The 20,098-nt window shown below is 34.2% G+C and overlaps 1 protein-coding gene across 3 annotated transcripts; it reads right to left on the reverse strand.

Moving 5' to 3' along the window:
- Positions 1–1,818: 1,818 nt before the first annotated feature.
- On the reverse strand, positions 1,819–17,846 carry LOC136226086 (cytosolic endo-beta-N-acetylglucosaminidase 1-like). Of its 3 annotated transcripts, XR_010687579.1 has the most exons (13): positions 17,308–17,845; positions 16,735–16,872; positions 16,078–16,187; positions 15,883–15,994; positions 15,684–15,791; positions 12,910–13,022; positions 11,683–11,764; positions 10,822–10,902; positions 9,714–9,766; positions 8,859–8,994; positions 6,603–7,338; positions 6,021–6,101; positions 1,819–1,932 (listed from the first exon to the last, which is right to left on the reverse strand). XR_010687579.1 is itself a non-coding variant. In XM_066014384.1 (12 exons), the coding sequence occupies exons 1-12, from the start codon at positions 17,791–17,793 to the stop codon at positions 1,916–1,918; spliced, it is 2,172 nt and encodes a 723-aa protein (XP_065870456.1). In that variant the 5' UTR covers positions 17,794–17,846; the 3' UTR covers positions 1,842–1,915. The 3 variants fall into 3 exon arrangements, 2 of the variants coding, with proteins under 2 accessions (XP_065870456.1, XP_065870455.1); XM_066014384.1 differs by lacking the exon at positions 6,021–6,101 and having other exon boundaries at positions 1,842–1,932; positions 17,308–17,846; XM_066014383.1 differs by lacking the exon at positions 1,819–1,932 and having other exon boundaries at positions 2,435–6,101.
- Between the last annotated feature and the right edge of the window lie 2,252 nt (positions 17,847–20,098).

Consider the following 20,098-nt stretch of genomic DNA (forward strand, 5'->3'; position numbering starts at 1 on the left):
GATATGGGAATACCCCCTAGGGTACCCGGTACCCGTCATAAAAAAAATTATATCAATAAATATCATTGTTTTTTAGATGTAAGACGTGAAATTTAAACCCTAACCATTTATTTTTCAACAATTGAGTGATACCACTAAGCTACTTTATTCTTATTAATTAAGGTTCAATTTATTCAATTTTTAGATTGATGATTTATTAAATTTATAGTTTGTTAAATTTGTAATATTTTTTTTTATTTATTGATTCTTAACGGGTAAGGGTACCCGCGAATTAATTGGGAAGGGTATGGGATGCAAAAATTATACCCGTTAGGGTAATGGGACGGGTACGGGTAATTAAAAAATAAAAGGGTAAGGGTTTGGGAATGGCATTACCCGCGGGTACCCTACCCGTTGCCATCCCAGTGGCGAAAACAAGATTGTTCGGTTGGGAGCTGATTTTACACGTGTTGTGTATTTTTTTTTCTAAATCGAACTTGTTCTAATTTTTTCCGTATATGTACGTGTTATAATTTGAGTGATCAAAAACCAATTTTTAAATATCAATGTAAAACTTCTCAAAAGTAAACTACATTATGTTTAAGATTCTTAACATGTAAATTTTTTTGTATCTAATAGAAAAAATCAAATTTAGGGAGAGCCTAATACGCAAAAAAAAAAAAAAAAAAAAAAAGATTTGGATTTAAGTAGGGTCTAGTAGGCCAAAAAATTAGAATTTTGGATATAGAGAGAGTAACAATAATAATAAAAAAAATTAGAACTTTGAATTTAGAGAGGACCTAACAGGACATTGACCAATTTTGGGATGCTAATTCAGCATCCGATCTAAATTTCTTGAAGACAAAAGACCAAAACTACCATAACCTCAAATTTTATGGAGACAAAAGGACCGAAACTACCCATAGTTATGTGGATCCGAAGCTGGAGGGGCTCAAACCCCTGCCCCTCCTCCTCTGAACATAGCTAAACATCCATTTTATTCAAAACTAGGCAAGACTATAATCTCAGCATCAAAAGAAAATCAATTCAGTTTAATTACTAATGAAATAAAAATTTCAGCTAAGTGAATCAATTTCTTTCTACAAAGATAATGTATAAATTTTGTCATGTAGTTATTGAAAAATAACAGGCTTAGTCTTTACATACAAAACAATATAATTTTAAGTTTAGTGCTTATTAGATGCTGCAATTTCAAGCATGTTGATAGAAGATAGGCTTTTTCATTAAAAGATGTGTGATTTCAATTTTTATTGGATGGTTAGAATGATGGAAGTTGGAAATTGTTACAACACGAAATTGCATATAAAAAAACTCATATTCCATTTATGTGACTTGAAATTACATCGTCTGGTAAATGTCAGACTTAATATTAATTGTGTACATAGAAGTCAAATCCATTCTCACTCAATAAGAGCATCTCCAACACTCCCAAAAGGAGTGCTAGAAATGATGATATGAAATCATTAATTTAATATATATTTTTTTAGTTTTTAATTAAATATAATATTTTATAAAAGTAAATATAAGTATATTTTAATTTTAGCATTTATTTATATATATAATTATTTTATATTTGAATCGTTTGTATCATTCATAATGTATATTTAATATTTTTTGGAAAACTAAATAAAATAATTAATGTATAATAATTCTAAATCATTAAAAATTTGGATATTGCAAATTAATAAATAGAATAGAATTCCTAAAATTAGAAACATATAAATTAACATTAATTAAAAATAATACATGTAATTAAAAATAAAATACAATCCAATTGATAATTAAAAATAATATAAAACAATAATAATTTTACATATTACAATGAGACAAATGAGACAAATATTTTATTCTCTTTAGTAAAACATTTTCCTAAGCAGCCCTACTCGATTACTTCTTACCATTTTGAAAACGGTAATCATCTACTACTTCTTCCTGTTTTCCGGTATTGTAACCAAACATCGAAAAATATGTTATTTTTCAAAAAAAAAATTCTCTTATCTAATATTTTCTGACAAACAAACGGACATATATATTAGCATGAACCAAATAAATAGGACATTCAACTTGTTTATGTTTGAGATAAGAAACTCGATAGTATTTTGCTAATCGACAAGATTCATACTCCGATTATTCTATGTGTAAGACTTCATTCATGGTTAAGACTATGACGAAGCTTTTGAAGTATTTTCCGAAGGAGGATGACCAAATTAATAGTAAAAATGAAGAGAGAATGAGAAGTATCGACACATGTTTTGAAAAGAAACATGAAGCCAAAATCAAGAGGGAGAAATACCAACCCATACCATCTATGAAGCACCGACTCGGATGCGGCCACGGCAAACGACATTTTTAGAAAATATAAGACACAGGTGCGGCGAGACACGACAAATTCTATATAATTAATTCTATATATTAGATGTAAAATATATATAAAAAAAACTTGTTAAATCACAAATAAGTCATTCTCTAATAGCAAGGATGAAATCGCAAAGATTTTGGTGCGGATGAAATCAGACAAGACAACGACAAGAAAGAAGATGAAATCACAGGAGAGTGGCTAAGAATCGTAAATCGCTAAACAAATCGAAGAAGGAATAGAAAGAAGCCCTAAGTGTTTATAATCGTGATATACATGTGAGAATTATATGTAGTTTAGGTTTTTTTTTTTTTGTCAAATTTTGTAATTGAACCATAGGTTTTAAAAGATTTAAAAAAAAACCCTAAACTTTTACATATTTTCACCATTAACCGAGTCCCTACCGTGTCACTACCGAGTCCCATCAGTGTCCCATGTCACCGCTGTGTCCCTGCCGAGTCCCCGAATCCAGCAAGTCCGACACGGCCACGACGACCCCGGGAAAGAGTCCGTGCTTCATAGCATACCATTGTTTTGAAAATAAATATGAAGCCAAAATCAAGAACATACAACCCATCGTTTATTGTCCCCCTACTAAGAACCTATTTCGTTTCAAGATCCTAAAAAATATAATAATAGAAAAGGAAAGAGGCACAAGAAAGGTTTTTGATAAGTTTACTAACGGATAACAAATTAGTGCAAGCTATGGTTACTTTGTTTTTCACAATGTAACCATTACTTTGTTTGTTTTCATCCACACTGATGACGGAGCCCCTTCTGTGGGTGTTCTTCCCATTGCCATTTGATGAGGGAACGCAACCTAGGATTGTGAGAAAAAGCAAATCGATTAGACTTGATCTTTGAGGATTCAATGCTTCAATTTGAATCGTGGTGCTTAAGGAATGCTCCTCTTGGTAAAATGCTGTGTTCGATTGAGTGAATAAGGGATTTAAAATCGATGGAATTGACCAGTTTTGGAATCAAGACAAGGATAACCCATATATGAAAAATGCCTGTTTCCTCACGTCCGCGATCATAACGAAAGCGAGAAATGGAAATCTCCTGTTCACAAAAATGTAACATTTCTTCAACATCTTTCACCAAATACATCGCTTGGCCGATGGAGATGTACAAGTCTTCGAATATCATTCTATAATTCGGCCAAAAAATAAACCAGAGATTATTGTCCAGGTAGACGAGGAACAAGAGAAAGAAAGTACTCCAATCCTTGATGTAATCATGTATCGACCTGGTTTGTTGAATCGTTGAAATTTGTTCATAGCAATTTTGAATCTCTAGTCTGTTGAATCGTCGAAGACGCTCATGTATAAACAACTCTCATGTCAAGCAATCAGACACCTCATTTACTACAATGAACCAATGTTGAACAACTTCAGTCATACTCAATTGTGCAAAACGGATTTGCATTTCCATTGAAGTTCCATGAATTTTCAAATACATCTCTACCTTAGACAATATTGTAAAAAATATAATCAGAGATTAGTCAGATTTGTGTTTTGTTTTTTTTATGTTCTAATTGTTGTTTCGAATAATCAATAATATAAGTTTTTCTCTTTTCAAGTTCCGTGTTTATATATATTTCCTGTTCGGTTTGGTCGAGTCCTTCAACAATAAGCAACAAGATACAATTTTCTTGTCAGTCGTAGAGTCCATTTTACAATTAACTCAATCACCCAATTAATATCAATCCCAATATTAATCAAGATCAGAAAATCAAAATCTCTCCCAAGAAATTTGAACGGTTCAGACCCAAATTATAGTATGAAATTGGCAGCAGCCACAAAATAAAGTTCCACAATAGTAAACCAGCATAGCAGCAACAAAATCCACTGCTATCAACTCAAAGATTAAGCTCGAGCTGATCGCAGTCACAAAAAAAAAAAAAAAAAAATTTAAGAGATCGAAAATGAAGTTGGAGTTATTGAAACCACACCACCCGGAAAATGGAGAAGACGAAAAAAAAGAGCAAGGGAATCAATGCTGGAAACCAGCGAGCCCAAGCAAATGCCAGAAAGCGACTAGTAAAACCCAATAAAAGAAAATGTCAACTAGAACTGAACAAAAATGTAATACTGACCCAAATTTCCAATTCTATAACCCTGATTTGGAAGCTCTCATATCATAATTAAATCAAAAGGATGGAAACTTTATAGCATATTTCTATAATAAATTAATAGACGTATATATACATGAGATTGTCTACTAAACTAGGAAGAAATAATTTGACTTTAATCTAATTCCTATGATTAAGCAAAATAGGCTCTATATATATGTAACAATCCATAAATGAGTATTGCTAGGACTCAAACTCTAAACCTGCTGGTTTAGGAGACTTCGATATTTTCTCAAAAAACAATTTAATACCGAGGCTTCGAAAAAGATATTATTTCTAAAACACAGTAATGATGACGAGCGATCCTTGAACTAAAACTCAATGAAAAATATGGCCCACACTAGATCAATTTGAAAAAAGAAAACATAGTTAATAGGGTAAATTTCAAATAAAACCCCTGTGATTTCACTAATTTTCAGATAAAGGACTGTGGTTTACTTTTTGTCAAAACGAGGATTGAGGTTTCGCACTTGGATTAATGCTATTAAAACCATTTTTAACGACCTGAAAATGAAATTTTTCAAGAATTAAAATTGTTCAATGTCATATTTCCTATGGAACTGCATTTTCGATTTTCGAAAATCATCTTTTTTGGAACTTTCTCTCTCTAAACATTAACTTTCTCTCTCTTTACCAAACTTCATCTAAATAACCTCAAAATAAAAAAGTTGAAGAATTAAAGTTGCTTAGAATATTAGTAGTTCTTAAAATATGTCATTTTTGAAGTCGTCAAACGTGATTTTAATAGTATCAATTGAAAAAGTCTTTATTTTGCTAAAGTTGAAAACCTCAATCCTCGTTTTGATAAAAAGTAAACCATAGTCCTTTATCTGAAAATTAGTGAAACCACAGGGGTTTTATTTGAAATTACCCTAGTTAATATGAGAAGTAATTTTATAATATGCCAGCACATCATGTTGTTCATGCAGATTCAACATATACAAGTTCAAGGACCACTTGTTCCCTAAACAGGAGTTAAGCTAGCATCGTCCGGAGTATGGGTGCTAGGAAGACAGGCCAGGTAGTGATAAGAACGTATCAGAATTCATGGCATACCTAGACTTGCATTTAGTTCCAACTTCATGAAATGTATGTATGCTTATTGTCATGGAACCGATTGAACTAAAAGCTCGAACTGATAGTTAAGGCCCAATCATAGATCTTATATTAATCTCCGACACACCCCCACACGCAAATGCCCATTGGGCTTGCAGCGTGCACAACACAGGCCCATCCTGCCATGTGTTTTAATTCCACAAATTAATGAGGTTGTCGGGACTCGAACCCTCGACCGTTTGGTCCTAGAGGCTCTGATACCATGTCATGGAACCGATTGAACTAAAAGCTCGAACCGATAGTTAAGGCCCAATCATAGATCTTATATTAATCTCCGACACTTATGTAAGGGAATATTGTACAATTGTGCTTTCGGGTAACTGTTTGACAGTGGGTGAATAGAGTTTTGTACATTCATCTCGAGGTCTTGTTCTTTTAGAAAGATAATAATAAAAGGCTATTATTGGATCTCACCTGTCAGCTTAAGCTTTTAGGTCAATTAGTCCTTGACATGATACCAAAGCCTCTAGAATCAAGTGATCGATGGTTCAAATCCTGACATAGTAAGATGAGTCTGTGTTATACAATTTTCAAGCCGAAGGGAATTCATGTACAGGGTGTCAGACATAATAATACAAAGCTATTTTTTTGACCTTACCTGTCAGCTTAAACTTTTAGGTCATTGGTTCCTTGACAGAAAGTAAATGTGTTTGTAAAACAACATTTTTTTAATTCCAATAATGCACGAACAAGAAATCATTTCATAAGTTATTGCTGTCATGTTTTGCTCACAAATATTAACATATTTGGTTTAACTCAGGACATGTTAAGCAATTCAACAGAACTTTAGAAACATATCTGGAGAATTTTTTTTTTTTTTTGCCATTATACAACACTAACCAGATAATGAACAATGTTTTATGCACTTTCTAAACAAGGGATAAATTAGAGCCTATGTTGCACGGAAACTCTTCTTCATTAGCGTTTCCCCAGTATCCGTTTCCGTTTCCGTGCAACATAGATTAGAACTATGGAAGCAAAAAAAAAATTACTGACCTTCAACATCGAGTTGGAAATATGGAGAGTCATCCAGCTTTTGGCAAGCCCCATGTGAATCACACACTTGAATAATGAATCTGAGACTATGAGTATTAGGAAGAACAGAAAGACCCGAAAAGTAAAATGCTGCAACTTTTGCCACTCCAAAATATGAGCAAGTGCCTTTTACTTGGCCACCTAGATTTCCTTCATCTCGATTTTCCAGTTTCTCTAAATAGATATTGTACTTTGGAAACAAAAATTTGTTTCCATCTTTCAACTGCCAAATGAGCTTCACTGAAACAATTTTCGATCCCCCAATTGCTGAGCTGATACTGATATTTTGAGCTTCTACCAGCCATGCGTCTGATGGGGGGAAAGATGAGTTCCCTTCAGAATTTTTAATTGCAATGTGGCCAAGGATAGCAAAATACTTCGGAGGACAGCAAGATTGCGAATTGTCCTGAGAATATGACATGTATTCTGATCTCAATCCGTCGTGTTCAGGCTGTCGCCTGTAGCATACGGCTCGAATCTCTGTTAATATGTGGTTATTCATTGCAATGCTACCATTGTGTATGACCCATTCCGGATCTGCTTCTAGTTCGCTTACTTGATGCGTCGTAATCACTTTACTGAATGAGTTAGAGAGTTGGTTTGCACCCTTGGGTGCAACAAGTACCCATGTTCTCTTGTTCTGGCTAGAAGAGAACTGAAGAGAAAGGCCTAGTAGTGACTCCCCGTTTGATTTCACCTGCATTAATCCATTTGCCACAATGGAAAAAGATGAAAGCATCAAAACAAGACTGGAACAAATTGAGTCATTACTTTATTGCTATGTCTCTGAATATTAAATGCCTTATTAAATCCCCTGAACCAATTGCACTTGTCCCTTTTGATCCTTATTGTTTCATAGCTTTGAATTAAGCCATCTAATTATTATGAATGTTAACATCAAAACACTTTTTTTTGCATTAATCCCTTGGAGTGTATGAATATTAACAATAACTCTTATTTGTAAGGGCTTGATACAAACAAAAACACAAAATCCAAGGTCCAAATAAAAAACAAAAGAATGTCAACAATGAGCCCCTATTATTTCATTGTTCTGCATCAAGCCCTTGAATCATTGTAAATGTTAACTATGGGCGTCAGGGGCGGAACTAGGGGGGGGGGGGGTTGGCCGGGGCTCGAGCCCCGGCTGGCCGCCCGAGAATTGAGGAAAAAAAAATTTTAGTAACGGTGTCTCGTAATATTTGGGAGAGAATTATATTGAATCTATGTAGTATTATTTCAATATATAAAGGTAGATGAGATGGTTAAGTATGCTTGCTTTTGTTTAAGAGGTCTTGTGTTCGATTCCCTTCGGTCTCATTTTTTTAAAATTTTTTTATTTATTTTAATTTTATTTTTCAATAATTATAAAAACATGTTACCATTATTAATTTAAATGAACTCTTTATTTTTATTTTTATTTTCATAACACTTTTGAATTCATTTTTAATATGTCTTTACAAAAAAAACAAACATATTTAATATTCATTTTTATTATGTCATTACCATTAAAAAAAGTAAACATGTTTAATTTTCTATTAGTTCAATGCTAGTTTCTAAAAAAAATGATAACATTTTTACAGTTTTAATGCGTTGGAGGCTAAAAAAATTTTGCCGAGCCCTAACGGGCTGGACTTTGAAAATTTACCGTCAATTGCACAGTTAATTTTGAATTTTTTTTTTTACGTTTTGAAATTTTTTTTATTGATATGTTTGAGCCCCGGGTCATCCGGGGTCCTGGTTCCGCCACTGATGGGCGTGTTAAACATCCCACATTGCTAAATGAGGAAGCTATATAGCTCCTTAAATATGTGAGGCAATCCTCGCCCTTTGAGGTACCTTTTGGGGTGAGTTAGACATTTGTTTACAACTATAAACCTTTGTTTACGAGGGCTCAATACCCCCAAAAGAAAAGGAAAAAAAAAACTCAAGGTCCAGTTACATCAGAAGAAAACAATAGGGGCATGCATATAAAAAAAATAGAGGCTTAAGAGATAAAAGTCACAAGTGTCAGGGGTCAAATAATTGATTTGTTTTTTGGAAATTAATGTACATAGACAAATTATAAGCTGGATGCTTTAAGTCCAAGTTACAATACCTATAATATCTATCAGTTGAATGATTAAAATGACAATTAAGTTTATTTGAGGGGTAGACTTGCAGGTATATAACATAATTATGTCTCTGTATTTTGATGTCTATTGAGTAGAGATGGCTTACAGAATAAGTAATGTGGAGAGGTTGATCGCCCAAGTCGAACTCTCCATGAAAGAGCCTTTTACTGAAATAAGAATCATCTTCAAGAAATCCTCTAAATGTGATGTTTCCTCCTCCGCTATAAGATGCTTCTTTCGCACTACATTTATAAATTTGTGTTACAGTCAGCAAGAAGAATAAGCTTATAATAAGTTTCAATGAACCATTTGCCCCAAAAGCTTAAGCTAGTAGTTAAGGCCCTCGCACACCAATGCCTCTTGGGCTTGAAGAGTGTACAATTCATATCCATCTTACCATGTGTTGAAATTCCATTAAAAGAAATGGAGTTGTTAGGATTTGAACCCTTGACCACTTGGTCCAAGAGGCTCTGACACTATGTGAACAAAGGCCTAACTACCTCAAAAGGTAGCCTCACATATCTCAAAAGGTAGCCTCACATATATAAGGAGTCATATAGCTCTCTAATTCGCCCATATACTTGGCACAATTTGTTATGGAAGCCCCTTCAACCCTTTTTTTTCTAAAATTTGGTCCCTTGTACTTTAATTTTTCGCAAAATCTGCTCCTTAATTAACGGTTATAGAATGCATGTACTGTGATGCAACTGGATGATACAATTCGACCACAAGACTTTTGACAATACATGTGATACATTGCTAATAAACAGTTAGCCAATTGTCAAAGTCTGAGAAAAAATGAAGTACAAGGACCAAATTTATAAATTATGCCAAGTATAAGGGTCAAACTATATGTTTTGCCCATGTATGCGTGATATTACACTAAATAGTGGAAATGAGCAAGCAACTATATGACTCAATTTAAAGTCCATAGAAATCAATTATGAGCATGAAAACTTACTCAACAAGGACTTGAATAGTTTCAGTTGGGTCATTAGTGAACTCAAGGCAGGGCTGCGACAAAGATGAAAGAAAAAGATTATATGGCATGACAGTAGCCCAGTCTAAGAAGTACAAAAGATGGTTCGCTCAAGCAAAATGCAGACTGATCTCAACAGTGTTTGTGGAGCTTAATCGAGCTCATTTACTACAGAGTTAATTTGTTGCAGTGATATACAGTACTAAAGAGAAAGCATACGGATTTTATTGAAAAAAAGAAGCATATGGACAAAGAAACAAGGCTAAAGTATATAGTTTTAAGTGCAGATACATGATTATTGAACTAATTATTTTAAAAATCCAATGCTAGAAAGTCGACGTTTTCTGTTACATATCTGCTATTTCAAAGCACAGAACTTTTTTATCAGATGATATGATAAAAACAGGGTAAAATACACCCATGACCCCTCAAATTTGGTGTTACTAACATAATGACCCTGAACTTCAGAATCGGACATAAAAGTCCCTGAACTTTGACACATACTAACTTAAAATTCCAAATGACCGTTGATCAATGTGATCATTGTTTGACCACGTGAAATGCCAGTAAATCACTCTCCTTTACTAATATGATGGCCGGTCAAGGAGTGTAATCAACCGGTATTTACATTGATCAATGGTCATTTGGACTTTTATGTTAGAACATGTCAAAGTTCAGGGTTCGGTTTTGAAGTTTAGGAAAGATAGTACTTCCAAAGTTGAGGAGCCATGGGGTGTATTTCACACTATAAAAACATCAGCCATGTAGACTCACCACAAATGCATGGAACGGGTAGAACTAGAATATGATTACGTATTATGATTTTATGATAATACAGAATAGCATCCGAAACTCTAATAAGAAAAGTAGCACATGAGCGCAGTATTGTCTGCACATAAAAAAGGTTCAGATGGAATCATTTTAAAGTGATGGTGGACATTTCGAGAAAATACTAGTTCCATAATAACTTATAATTGCATCATGAAAATGCCAAAAAGAAAAAACATTCAACCAAAATTTTGTGACCACCAACACTAGAGACAAAACACAGTCAATTTGTTAGTAAAATGACAGGCATTTTGGTGCAAACCTGAAACTCTTGGCAAGACAAGTTGTTCCAAGGAGTGTCCTTCAATTGTCCTCCCTCAACTGAAATATGATAGCCATGACCCTGAACAATACAAAACACATATGCTCATTATTTGTGATATAAATGCAGGAGCTATATACATATGCAACCCCTTGTACTCTCTAGTACCATGAAATTTAGAAGGTTGTAAACTGCTAAGGCAAAAAAGTTGATAAAACCTTCAGCTCAAGTTAACTACATCAGCTCCTTCTTTGACAGGATGAGTTTAAAGAGATCTCCGTAAATTCACAGCCATCAGATATTATAAAAAAAAATTCCACCTTTTAAGGAAGTAATAATGTCAAGTCAATACAATGAGCATATAAATCATAACTAGTACTCATATGTTGATAAGCCTCAGACGTCGAAAAAAGCAAGAGATGGTGAGTTTAATAAGCTGGTCAGCAAAAACAGAAATTCATTGGAAGAACCTGAAGACACGAGCTTTCTCTCACACAAGGATATATTCTCTCACATAAGGATATATGCAATAAGTAACATATATTCTTATTTGGAAAGAAACTACTTCATTATACAATTTCTGCTACAGTCTGAAAGAGGACTCCAGGAAAGCTGATTTAGTTCCTCTTGGAAAAAAATGTATTAGATTGAAAACTATGTCGCACAGAAACGGAAACTGAAACGGACACTGGGAAACGTTATTTCTAAAAAATATAGCTAGGAAACGGAAATGGAAAAGAAACGGAATCAGACATGAAAACCTAGTGAAGAAGAGTTTCCCTCCAACATAGATTGAAAATGAATCATGTGAAGTTATTTATCAAAGATTTTATTACAGGAAAGAGTTGAAATAGTTGCTACCTTGTCAAAATTTGAATAAAATGGTAGCATTTTAGGATAATAGTTCATTATTCCCCATGACTTTTCAACAAGGTTCCACCAACTGCAGAAAGAAAAAGAAGATAAATGCATGATAATGCAACTCAGTGAACAAATTGTATAGAATTACAAGGGGCTATACGTACAAAGAAAATACTAATATACTTTTATATAGAATAAACGTAAGAAAATTTCCATTCAAGAATTTAGCTCTAAGCTTCAAGGAATCATCTAAAGCATATATTATTGTCATTTAATGACTTCAGGTAACCAAAAAGGCTGTTAAGCATAGAATATAAAGAAAAAGAAAGGTGCTAACATGACAAAAGAGACATACATTTACAAACATTTCAAAGCTGAAGAATTCACAGGGCAAAAAAAAAGCTATTTTGATCCTGTATCTATAACTTGTGAACAAGATTTCTTGAACCAAGGCCGTACTTCTAGAAGAGTATAATCAAATCCAAATCATCTTCAGATAAAAGTACAAAAGCACCCTGAATTTGGCAGTTTGAGACAAATAACTTCAAATCAACTTTTGAGACTAGATAACCCTTCATCTTTTACTTTTGGTCAATTTAGACCAACTCAGGAGTTCACTCAGTATTTAGTAAGTACTGAGTCAGGTGAATCAATTTGTCCGTTGGACTAAATTGACCAAAAAATGGAACATGGAGGTTTATTTGGTCAAATAAAGTAATCCAGACTTATTTATCCTGACCTACCATGTTGAGGCTACTTTTGTGCTATTATCCAATCATCTAATACAACAATTTGGCAGCAATATATTGTGAAAGGTAATCCGTTGAAATTTTATATATATCCTTACCATATATTGTGAAAGGTAATCCGTTGAAATTTTATATATATCCTTACCATGGAATTATAAACACAAAAAGGAAAAACTCATAACAGCTAGGGAAACAGGGCCCTGAAATATATCAAGGAGACTCTAAACATTAAAGTAGTGCAGACAACACAAGTCATCCTTCCTTATCCAGAATAATCATAAATAAAAGCAGCATGTGAAGTTTTCCAATGCAAAATCAAGTGATGAATAAAGGGAACACTTTTCATAAGTACACAACTTTGAGGAGAGACTTGGAAGGATCAAAATTGCATCAGAAATTCTGCAGTATATCCACGTTTAGTCATGTTAAAAGAAATTTACTCACTGACATGATATGAAAAATATAACAAAAGCATTACCTATTTTGAGCAGTCTGAAAATCAGGCGGCTGCTTAGTCTCATAGACCCAGCCAGGAGCAAACATGGCAGCGGAGACATCTTCATTCTTTAGCAACTCAAGTGCAACACTTGTCTGATGCCAAAAAATTACTATAGTTAAGAAACAAATGGGTAAAAACTATAAATTCGTTCCAGCGCTAACATTTTTCAAGTGTTCATTAAACAAAAATAACTACATCAATAAGTGTACAAAAATGTAAAAGCTAAAATGTAAATTCATCCTTAACCTATAAATAAAAAATTCATGGTCACAGACTAGGAATTCATTATAATGACACTGCTGGAAAAATATAGAATAAGACCAACATATTATGACTCCATTGAATCGGTAGATTAGTAAAAAAAATATTATATGAAAAGTATGACATGCACTTCCCTGGACAGTCTGCATGCATCGATTCAAATTCAGGTTAGGATGGAATGGAACATCCCCACATTCTGAATCTACAAGGAGAATATGATGGATGCATAATGGGAACTCACTTCAGCTTGACATTTTGCTACAATTTTACAGTGATGCCCCGGTTTTTTACTTCTCTTGGCTTGTAATTAGAGGATATTTTCGTATTTTGTCTTGGGCATGGGGAAGACTTCTCATTCCCAATTATTTGCAACAAACCTTTTATCAAATTGAAATTAAAACCCTTCTTTGGCAGCAGCAATCAATCTTTCATGGAGTCCAAGGAATTTTAGCTTTGGAGTGAGTTATCTTTGCAGATTTTGGGTTCAAATCTTCGCCAATCCTTTCATTGAGCTTCCAGCTGTATAATCATGATCGAGGTGGTAATGAAAAGAAGACAGCATCTTCTAGGAAGGTTTCCAAGTCCACGCCCAAGTACTTATTACTTCTTGGGTTGTAATTGCTATCTTATTAGGTTCAGCCATTGTAGCTGTTCGGAACCCCCAAACCATTCTTCTACCCTTTCCCGGGAGTCGATGGCTATTCATAGCTATTACCTTGACACCAAAGAAGAGTTCAGGCTAGCTTCCCCATTCCACATGACTGCCATAAGAGGTATGAAATATCTTCTTAATTAAAGCAAGCAATTGCCCTTCGAATTTCTAAGGGGTTTCGAAGAAAAAAATTATTTATCTGTCCATAAACCGACTTAATGAATTCCATTCGGTTATTCCTTCTTAGAGTCTTAATAACCATACGAACCATGAATTTTTTTTTTGAAAGAACTGTTCAACGTTACTAACTTCTTGGCAAAGAAGGATCTTTCTCGGTGAATATGAAATAGAAAGCCGAATAAAAGCAACCGAAAACTGGCCTTTTGATCGAAGGTTATCCCACCTTTCCCTGTAAGGGAGGGATGAAAGCTTGCGAAATGCCTTTCATTCTTACTCTTGAGTAAACTGGCTTTGGATACAGGTGCGAGTCTATGCGAAAAGGTTTGGGTCGATGGGGGGCAGGTGGACTTATCCCCGGTTTCCCTTCGGTGTCTCCAGAATTACTACCATCCGAATGGCCTTATGGCGATACACCTGAAATAAGGTGTCATTTTCTACCCTCTGTCGGATTGGTGGAGCTGAATTTAGGACCTTGTCTCGGTTATCACACTTCCGCTCGGTTACAACGAACCGGCGGAAGGCGATGTGGGACCGAACCTTCCTACCACTTGATTTGTGGCTGGGAAGGGGCAGACCGCTTAATCCGTATCTTAAGGGATTCTTGGTGGAGTATCTCCGCAAGGAGACGAAGCCGGTTGACCTGAAGGTTGTACCTGAACATTTGTTCGTGCAACCGGGGATGAGAGACTGATTAGAATATTCCTTACTCGGGGGTTGGATGAGTCAATGGCTGCGCTTGGTGCGTTGGTACGCTGCCACTGCGCTACGCCCTGATGTCACTATAGAGGAACTGCTGGAAACAGCACCAACAACCCATTGGTCGGTTAGGCAGCGAGATGAGACTCTCGTTCGCTTTGGCCGATTGTGGAAGTGTTTCGATTTGGTGTTGTCTCTTGGTTTGGATTAAAGACCCGGGTTGCTCCCGGCACCCCTATTTTGGGGCTACCTCTGTGGTGGCGTGCGAGTCGTAACATGCTGTAGAAAAGATAGCTTCCATAATAAGGACTGTTTTACCCACTCCAGCCCCGCCGAATAGTCCGATTTTTCCTCCACGGCTTTATAGAAGAGACACACAATCGAGAAGTTAAAGAAGAAAATGGCATAAAAAAGGAAAAGGAAGTTTTGGCAGTAAATATCATAAAGTTTCTGCTCTTTAAGTTGATGTGAATTTGCTTCTTTAGCTTCATTGGTTGTCTTTTAATTTTTTTATTTCTTTTCATCTGGGTGCCTGTGCAGGTAAAGGTTGCTGGACACAATGAACAAAACAATAAGTGAGAAGCAACCTGAAGTAGACAACTGCGACTTAAGAGGATATTCCAATGGTAATGGTTAAGTCTGTGTTGTAATAAATTTTTGGAACTCATTGCAGTTTTGTTCATCATTACACTGTCAAATCATAACCATCAATGAAGAGAAGGCACACTTAAGAACTTCAAAAGAAAGTACACCAAACAATAGTTCCAAACAATAGTTCTTAAAAATACAAAAAATGAAGGGTATCTGTTATATGCCAACGGAAATTATATCGCCATGCAAATTGAAGGAATGCATGTGAAATCAGTAACATAAATTGGAGCACAAAACCCCAGATAAGGATGAAGAGAACCAATGTCTAGAATATAATAGATACGAATAAAGATTCTTTAGAAGTAAGACGTACATTCCATTGTCCACCGCCAAAAGTATTCCTTCCAAATACATCTATGCCCATGTAGACATCATGCTTCCTATTACCAGAAACAGAAGCTGACAATTTCGGATAGCTATTCTGCACCCAAAAAAAAAAGATAAATCTAGTATGCAATTAAACTGGATTTAATAAAACAACTCATACATAGGAGAAAAATGAAAAACAGTACCTTCCATGTATAATTTACAAATATTCCGTCACATATATCAAAGAAAGGTTTATTGTTCTCATTTAGTTGGTCTTGCCACTTAAGCTGTCCATAGACTGTAATAGCATCATACCTGAAAGCTGAAATGATGGTAACAATTCCAATAAACTTTCAGATTGTTCTGCAGTTTGCTAGAAGGTAAATCCTAACTCTCACCATATTACTAAAGATCCAGGCAAAGACAAATGCATGATCTGGGTTAGATGACGGACAAATTCTTTCAAATTAGCAATTTGCGCCACATCCAGTTTAATCTCCATATTGATCTGCAAATAGCAATTCCTATATAAATTTGCTTCAAGTGTGAGCATAGACTCCATAAACCTCAGAAATATAATGAAGAAAAACATGTCACACAATTTCTCTCATGAAGAAATGTAGATACTGCTAAAAGAAAATGATTTATCTATTATATCACTTTACTATATCACATGAAGAAAAAATTTCTCGAAACCAAGCAGGACACTTTACAATTGTCAATTTTCATCTGAGCAATTACAAGGTCTCTCTCTCTCTCTCTTTCCTCCTTATTGTGCACCATGACACACAATCATATAGCGTATATGCAAGGAAAGCAAACCCATTTAGCTTGGACTAAGGCTGATCTGAGTTGAATTTTCTTAACCTATTGCTTTCTCTTTTCTACCTTATAGAAATAGAACAGCAAATTCCAAGAAGAAGCGGAGTTTGCTTAAATGAAGCTTCACATATCAGCATATGATATTGATACCGGAACGCCCCCAAAAACTTGTAAAGTTACAGCTCTAATGTAAAATTCAAATTGAAAAGATTAAAACATAGCAAACTACATACCAGCCATCCATCAAAACCCAAAGCCACGGAAAGTTCAGCCAGCCGCTCAGCGTATTTTCGAGCAGACTCCTCTGTCTCAAGTAATTTGTTGCAAGTTTGCCTCCCTTCCTCCCACTCAGCGAGAAAAGTTCCCAACACCTTATAGACCCAAATTAGGCACAACAAATTAAAATACCAAAAGTGGACAAAGTTAATTTCATAATTGTTGGAAATATCTGGCAGGTCCGATCCCATACATTTGATATGACTACTATGTGAAAAAAAGTACATTCTCTGCATCAACAAGAGAAAAAACAGAAACTCCAACTCATAGTTACCACTCTATGAATCGAAGTTCCATTTGGAAGTATTTATGCCGTGAAACTAATTTGATAGTTGTGCCAATTTACCTTTGATGTGATTATGTGAATTGATTCATCTTTATGATATTCCATATCATTACTTATGTATTAATCATGTAAATTCTACAATAATAAACACGAAACTCAAACCATCTTACAGTACAAAAAACCCCCAAATTACTTCCAGCAGTAGAACTTCAAAAACAAGGGTTTGAGAAGAAAAAAGATGTACCTTAACACCATGTCTATGAGCAGCATTAGTCCAGCTCGGAGGAGGCAAGGAAACCAAATTATGAGAAAAGTAAACAAAAACATCAATCAAATACCAATGCCAAATAGCATAAGCATCAGGATTAGACCCACCCTGAACCCACTTATCATCGCCGTAACCTCCTTGCATATCATGGCAAACAAGAAGTCTACGCCTGTTGGGCAAGGAAACAGCTGAAGTTGGAAGAGGAACAGATGATTTGTTAAAGGGGAAGTGAAAGGAATCGAAGTAAGCTCGAGAGTCGAGCTCTTCTAGTGTCTTGATTGGGTATGAGATTGGAATTGACGGTTCTAATGGGTCAAACGGAGTGGAATCAAGTTCGGTGGAATCAGACATGGATGAAGAGGGGAATAAGGATTGGATTTTTTTGCGGATTTGAGTGATGAAATTGTAGAGAGCGACCAGGATTTGGCGGTTTATATGAGCTCGAAGGAAAGCTATAAGCATATCAGAAGCAGCTCTGCAACTGAAGTAGCAGTTTGATTCTCAGCGCACAGCGTATTTTAGCAGTTAAAATTGCATAAATTATTATTACTTTTTAGGGTAATTAATTTATTAGTCCCTATATTTTGACAAAACACACTATTTAGTCCCAGTATTTTTAAAAACATGGTCCCTAACATTTTTCTCAGTGAACTGTTTAGTCCTTCATCTGTTTGTTAGATTTTTTTACCGTTTATGACTTCGGAAATGATAAAATTACCCTTTACTATTTACCTTCAAACTGCAGAATAGGAAATCCAATTTAGAATAAGAAGCTATTTGTATGGAAAACAAGAAAAAGAATAGACCCAATGCTTACGAATTTGAACGATTAAGAAGAAAATCAAGAAGAAGAACATTCAAAGTTGATTTCAGATGTATTAGAGTTTAAAGGAAAAGAAGAACGCAAATCCAAATTGACTTAACAGAATCTTCATGAGAGTCTAACGGCAGGGACTAAACAATTCATCAAGAAAAACGTTAGGGACTAAACAGTTCACTGAGAAAAATATTAGAAACTTTACCGTGTGTTTTTAAAAATATAAAAACTAAATAGTGTTTTTTATCAAAATATAGTGACTAATAAATTAATTACCCTACTTTTTATAATATGAATGGATAAATGAAAGAGATAGCTTTTTATATATAAATAATGAAAGAGATAGCTACTATCCATAAGATATACGAAAAAAACTCAAATATTTTAGGATAAATATTTTTTTTTTCCTTCACACCGTCCACGCCCGCACGCAGCCTCGAGGGACCCCGAAGCTATGAGACGGGCGAGCTGGTTGTAATAATATGGATGGATCAGTTTTTTTCATGGGCTCAACCGGACCTAGGATGGTGGAAGTGCAATGTGGACGGATCAGTTTATGCCGAAGCAAATCAGTGCGGACTTGGGGCGATTATTAGAAATTCGGAGGGCAAGTTCGTGTCGTCATATAGTTCACACAATTGCAATGCATGTCTTGTCCTATGCTAGCTGTTTTTATTCGGTTTCTACTCCAATTTGGTTAGAAACGATTCTTTGTAAGGATTCTTCGATTAGTTGATTAATATGATTTTCTCTTCAAAAAAAATTAATTTTTTCAAAACTTAGAATAAATATAATACTCAAATGTTTTAGGGATAAGGTGTAAAAATACCTCTAATGTTTACAGTCACGAGCAATTTTATTCTTAACATAAAAAATGGTGCAATTTTACCCCTAAAGTTGTCAAGTTGGGCCAATTTAAGAAATAATTCATCAAACTATTCCAATGTGAGTTATTTTTATCACTCATTAGTAACCGATCATAAACATATGGTTAGACGTTAAAAAAATTAAAAAAATATATTGTCTATTGTACAAGTGGGAAAAAAAATCAAAACGTTTCGCCGAATTTATAAATATTAATCCCTGATTTTATTATTAAATTACAAAAAAAATGTGAATTTTTTTAAAACAAACTAATATGCAATTTGTGCATAATAAGGAATAAAATATCTGTGTTTTATAATAAAGTCTGAAATTGATTCAACTTGCAAACATTGTGGGTAAAATCGCTCTCGGCTGCTAACCTTAGGATAAAATTGCACAATTTTAAACGTTCTGGATAAAATTGTTCCTACTAGTAAATGTTAGGGGTAACTATTTATTCCTACCTATATGTTTAACTAACACACTTTTAATGTTTAACTTTTATTTTATTCAACAATTCATATCTAAAATATTTTAATTATTAAATAGTTTATTATTAAAATATTACTTAAGAACTAAATAATATATCATATTATAAAACAGTGTGTAATTAAAAATACAGATACTAATAAATTATTTATCAAATATTTTATACACATCTTCTCCTTCAATTGTATATTAATTAATTATGTTTTTTAACATTTCAGAATACATTTAGAAACATTGAAATGAAAGTGTTAAAAAACACATTAAAAACCAAGTTAAATACTCAATATTGAATCGAAAAACTAAATTAAAATTTTTTGGAAAACTGAAACCGTTTATATTTTAGAAAAAAAAATTAACTTTCTAAAATGACTTATATAATGAAACAGATGGAATATAAATTTATTATTTTAAAGGTGGAGTTATATATAGGTTGTACTTGAAATTTGATGTTTAAGTCTAAACTATATTTCTCAAAAAAAAAAAAAAAAAAAAGTCTAAACCATCTAAATAATAGTGAACCGGGCTGGTTTGAACCGGTATGTTTAAGTATAAACCTCTTAAGCTCGTCCAACCTAATCCATAAAACATATATACATA

Source organism: Euphorbia lathyris, chromosome 4, assembly GCF_963576675.1.
Source record: "Euphorbia lathyris chromosome 4, ddEupLath1.1, whole genome shotgun sequence".
In the NCBI taxonomy this organism is placed as follows: Eukaryota; Viridiplantae; Streptophyta; class Magnoliopsida; order Malpighiales; family Euphorbiaceae; genus Euphorbia; species Euphorbia lathyris.

Coding starts and splice junctions, on each gene's coding strand:
- LOC136226086 (XM_066014383.1), bottom strand. CDS start 17,793: ATGCTTATAGCTTTCCTTCGAGCTCATATAAACCGCCAAATCCTGGTC. Junction 10,903..11,682: donor TTTATTCAAATTTTGACAAG/GTAGCAACTATT, acceptor TGTATTGTTCAG/GGTCATGGCTATCATATTTC. Junction 9,767..10,821: donor TGTCTTGCCAAGAGTTTCAG/GTTTGCACCAAA, acceptor TCTTTGTCGCAG/CCCTGCCTTGAGTTCACTAA.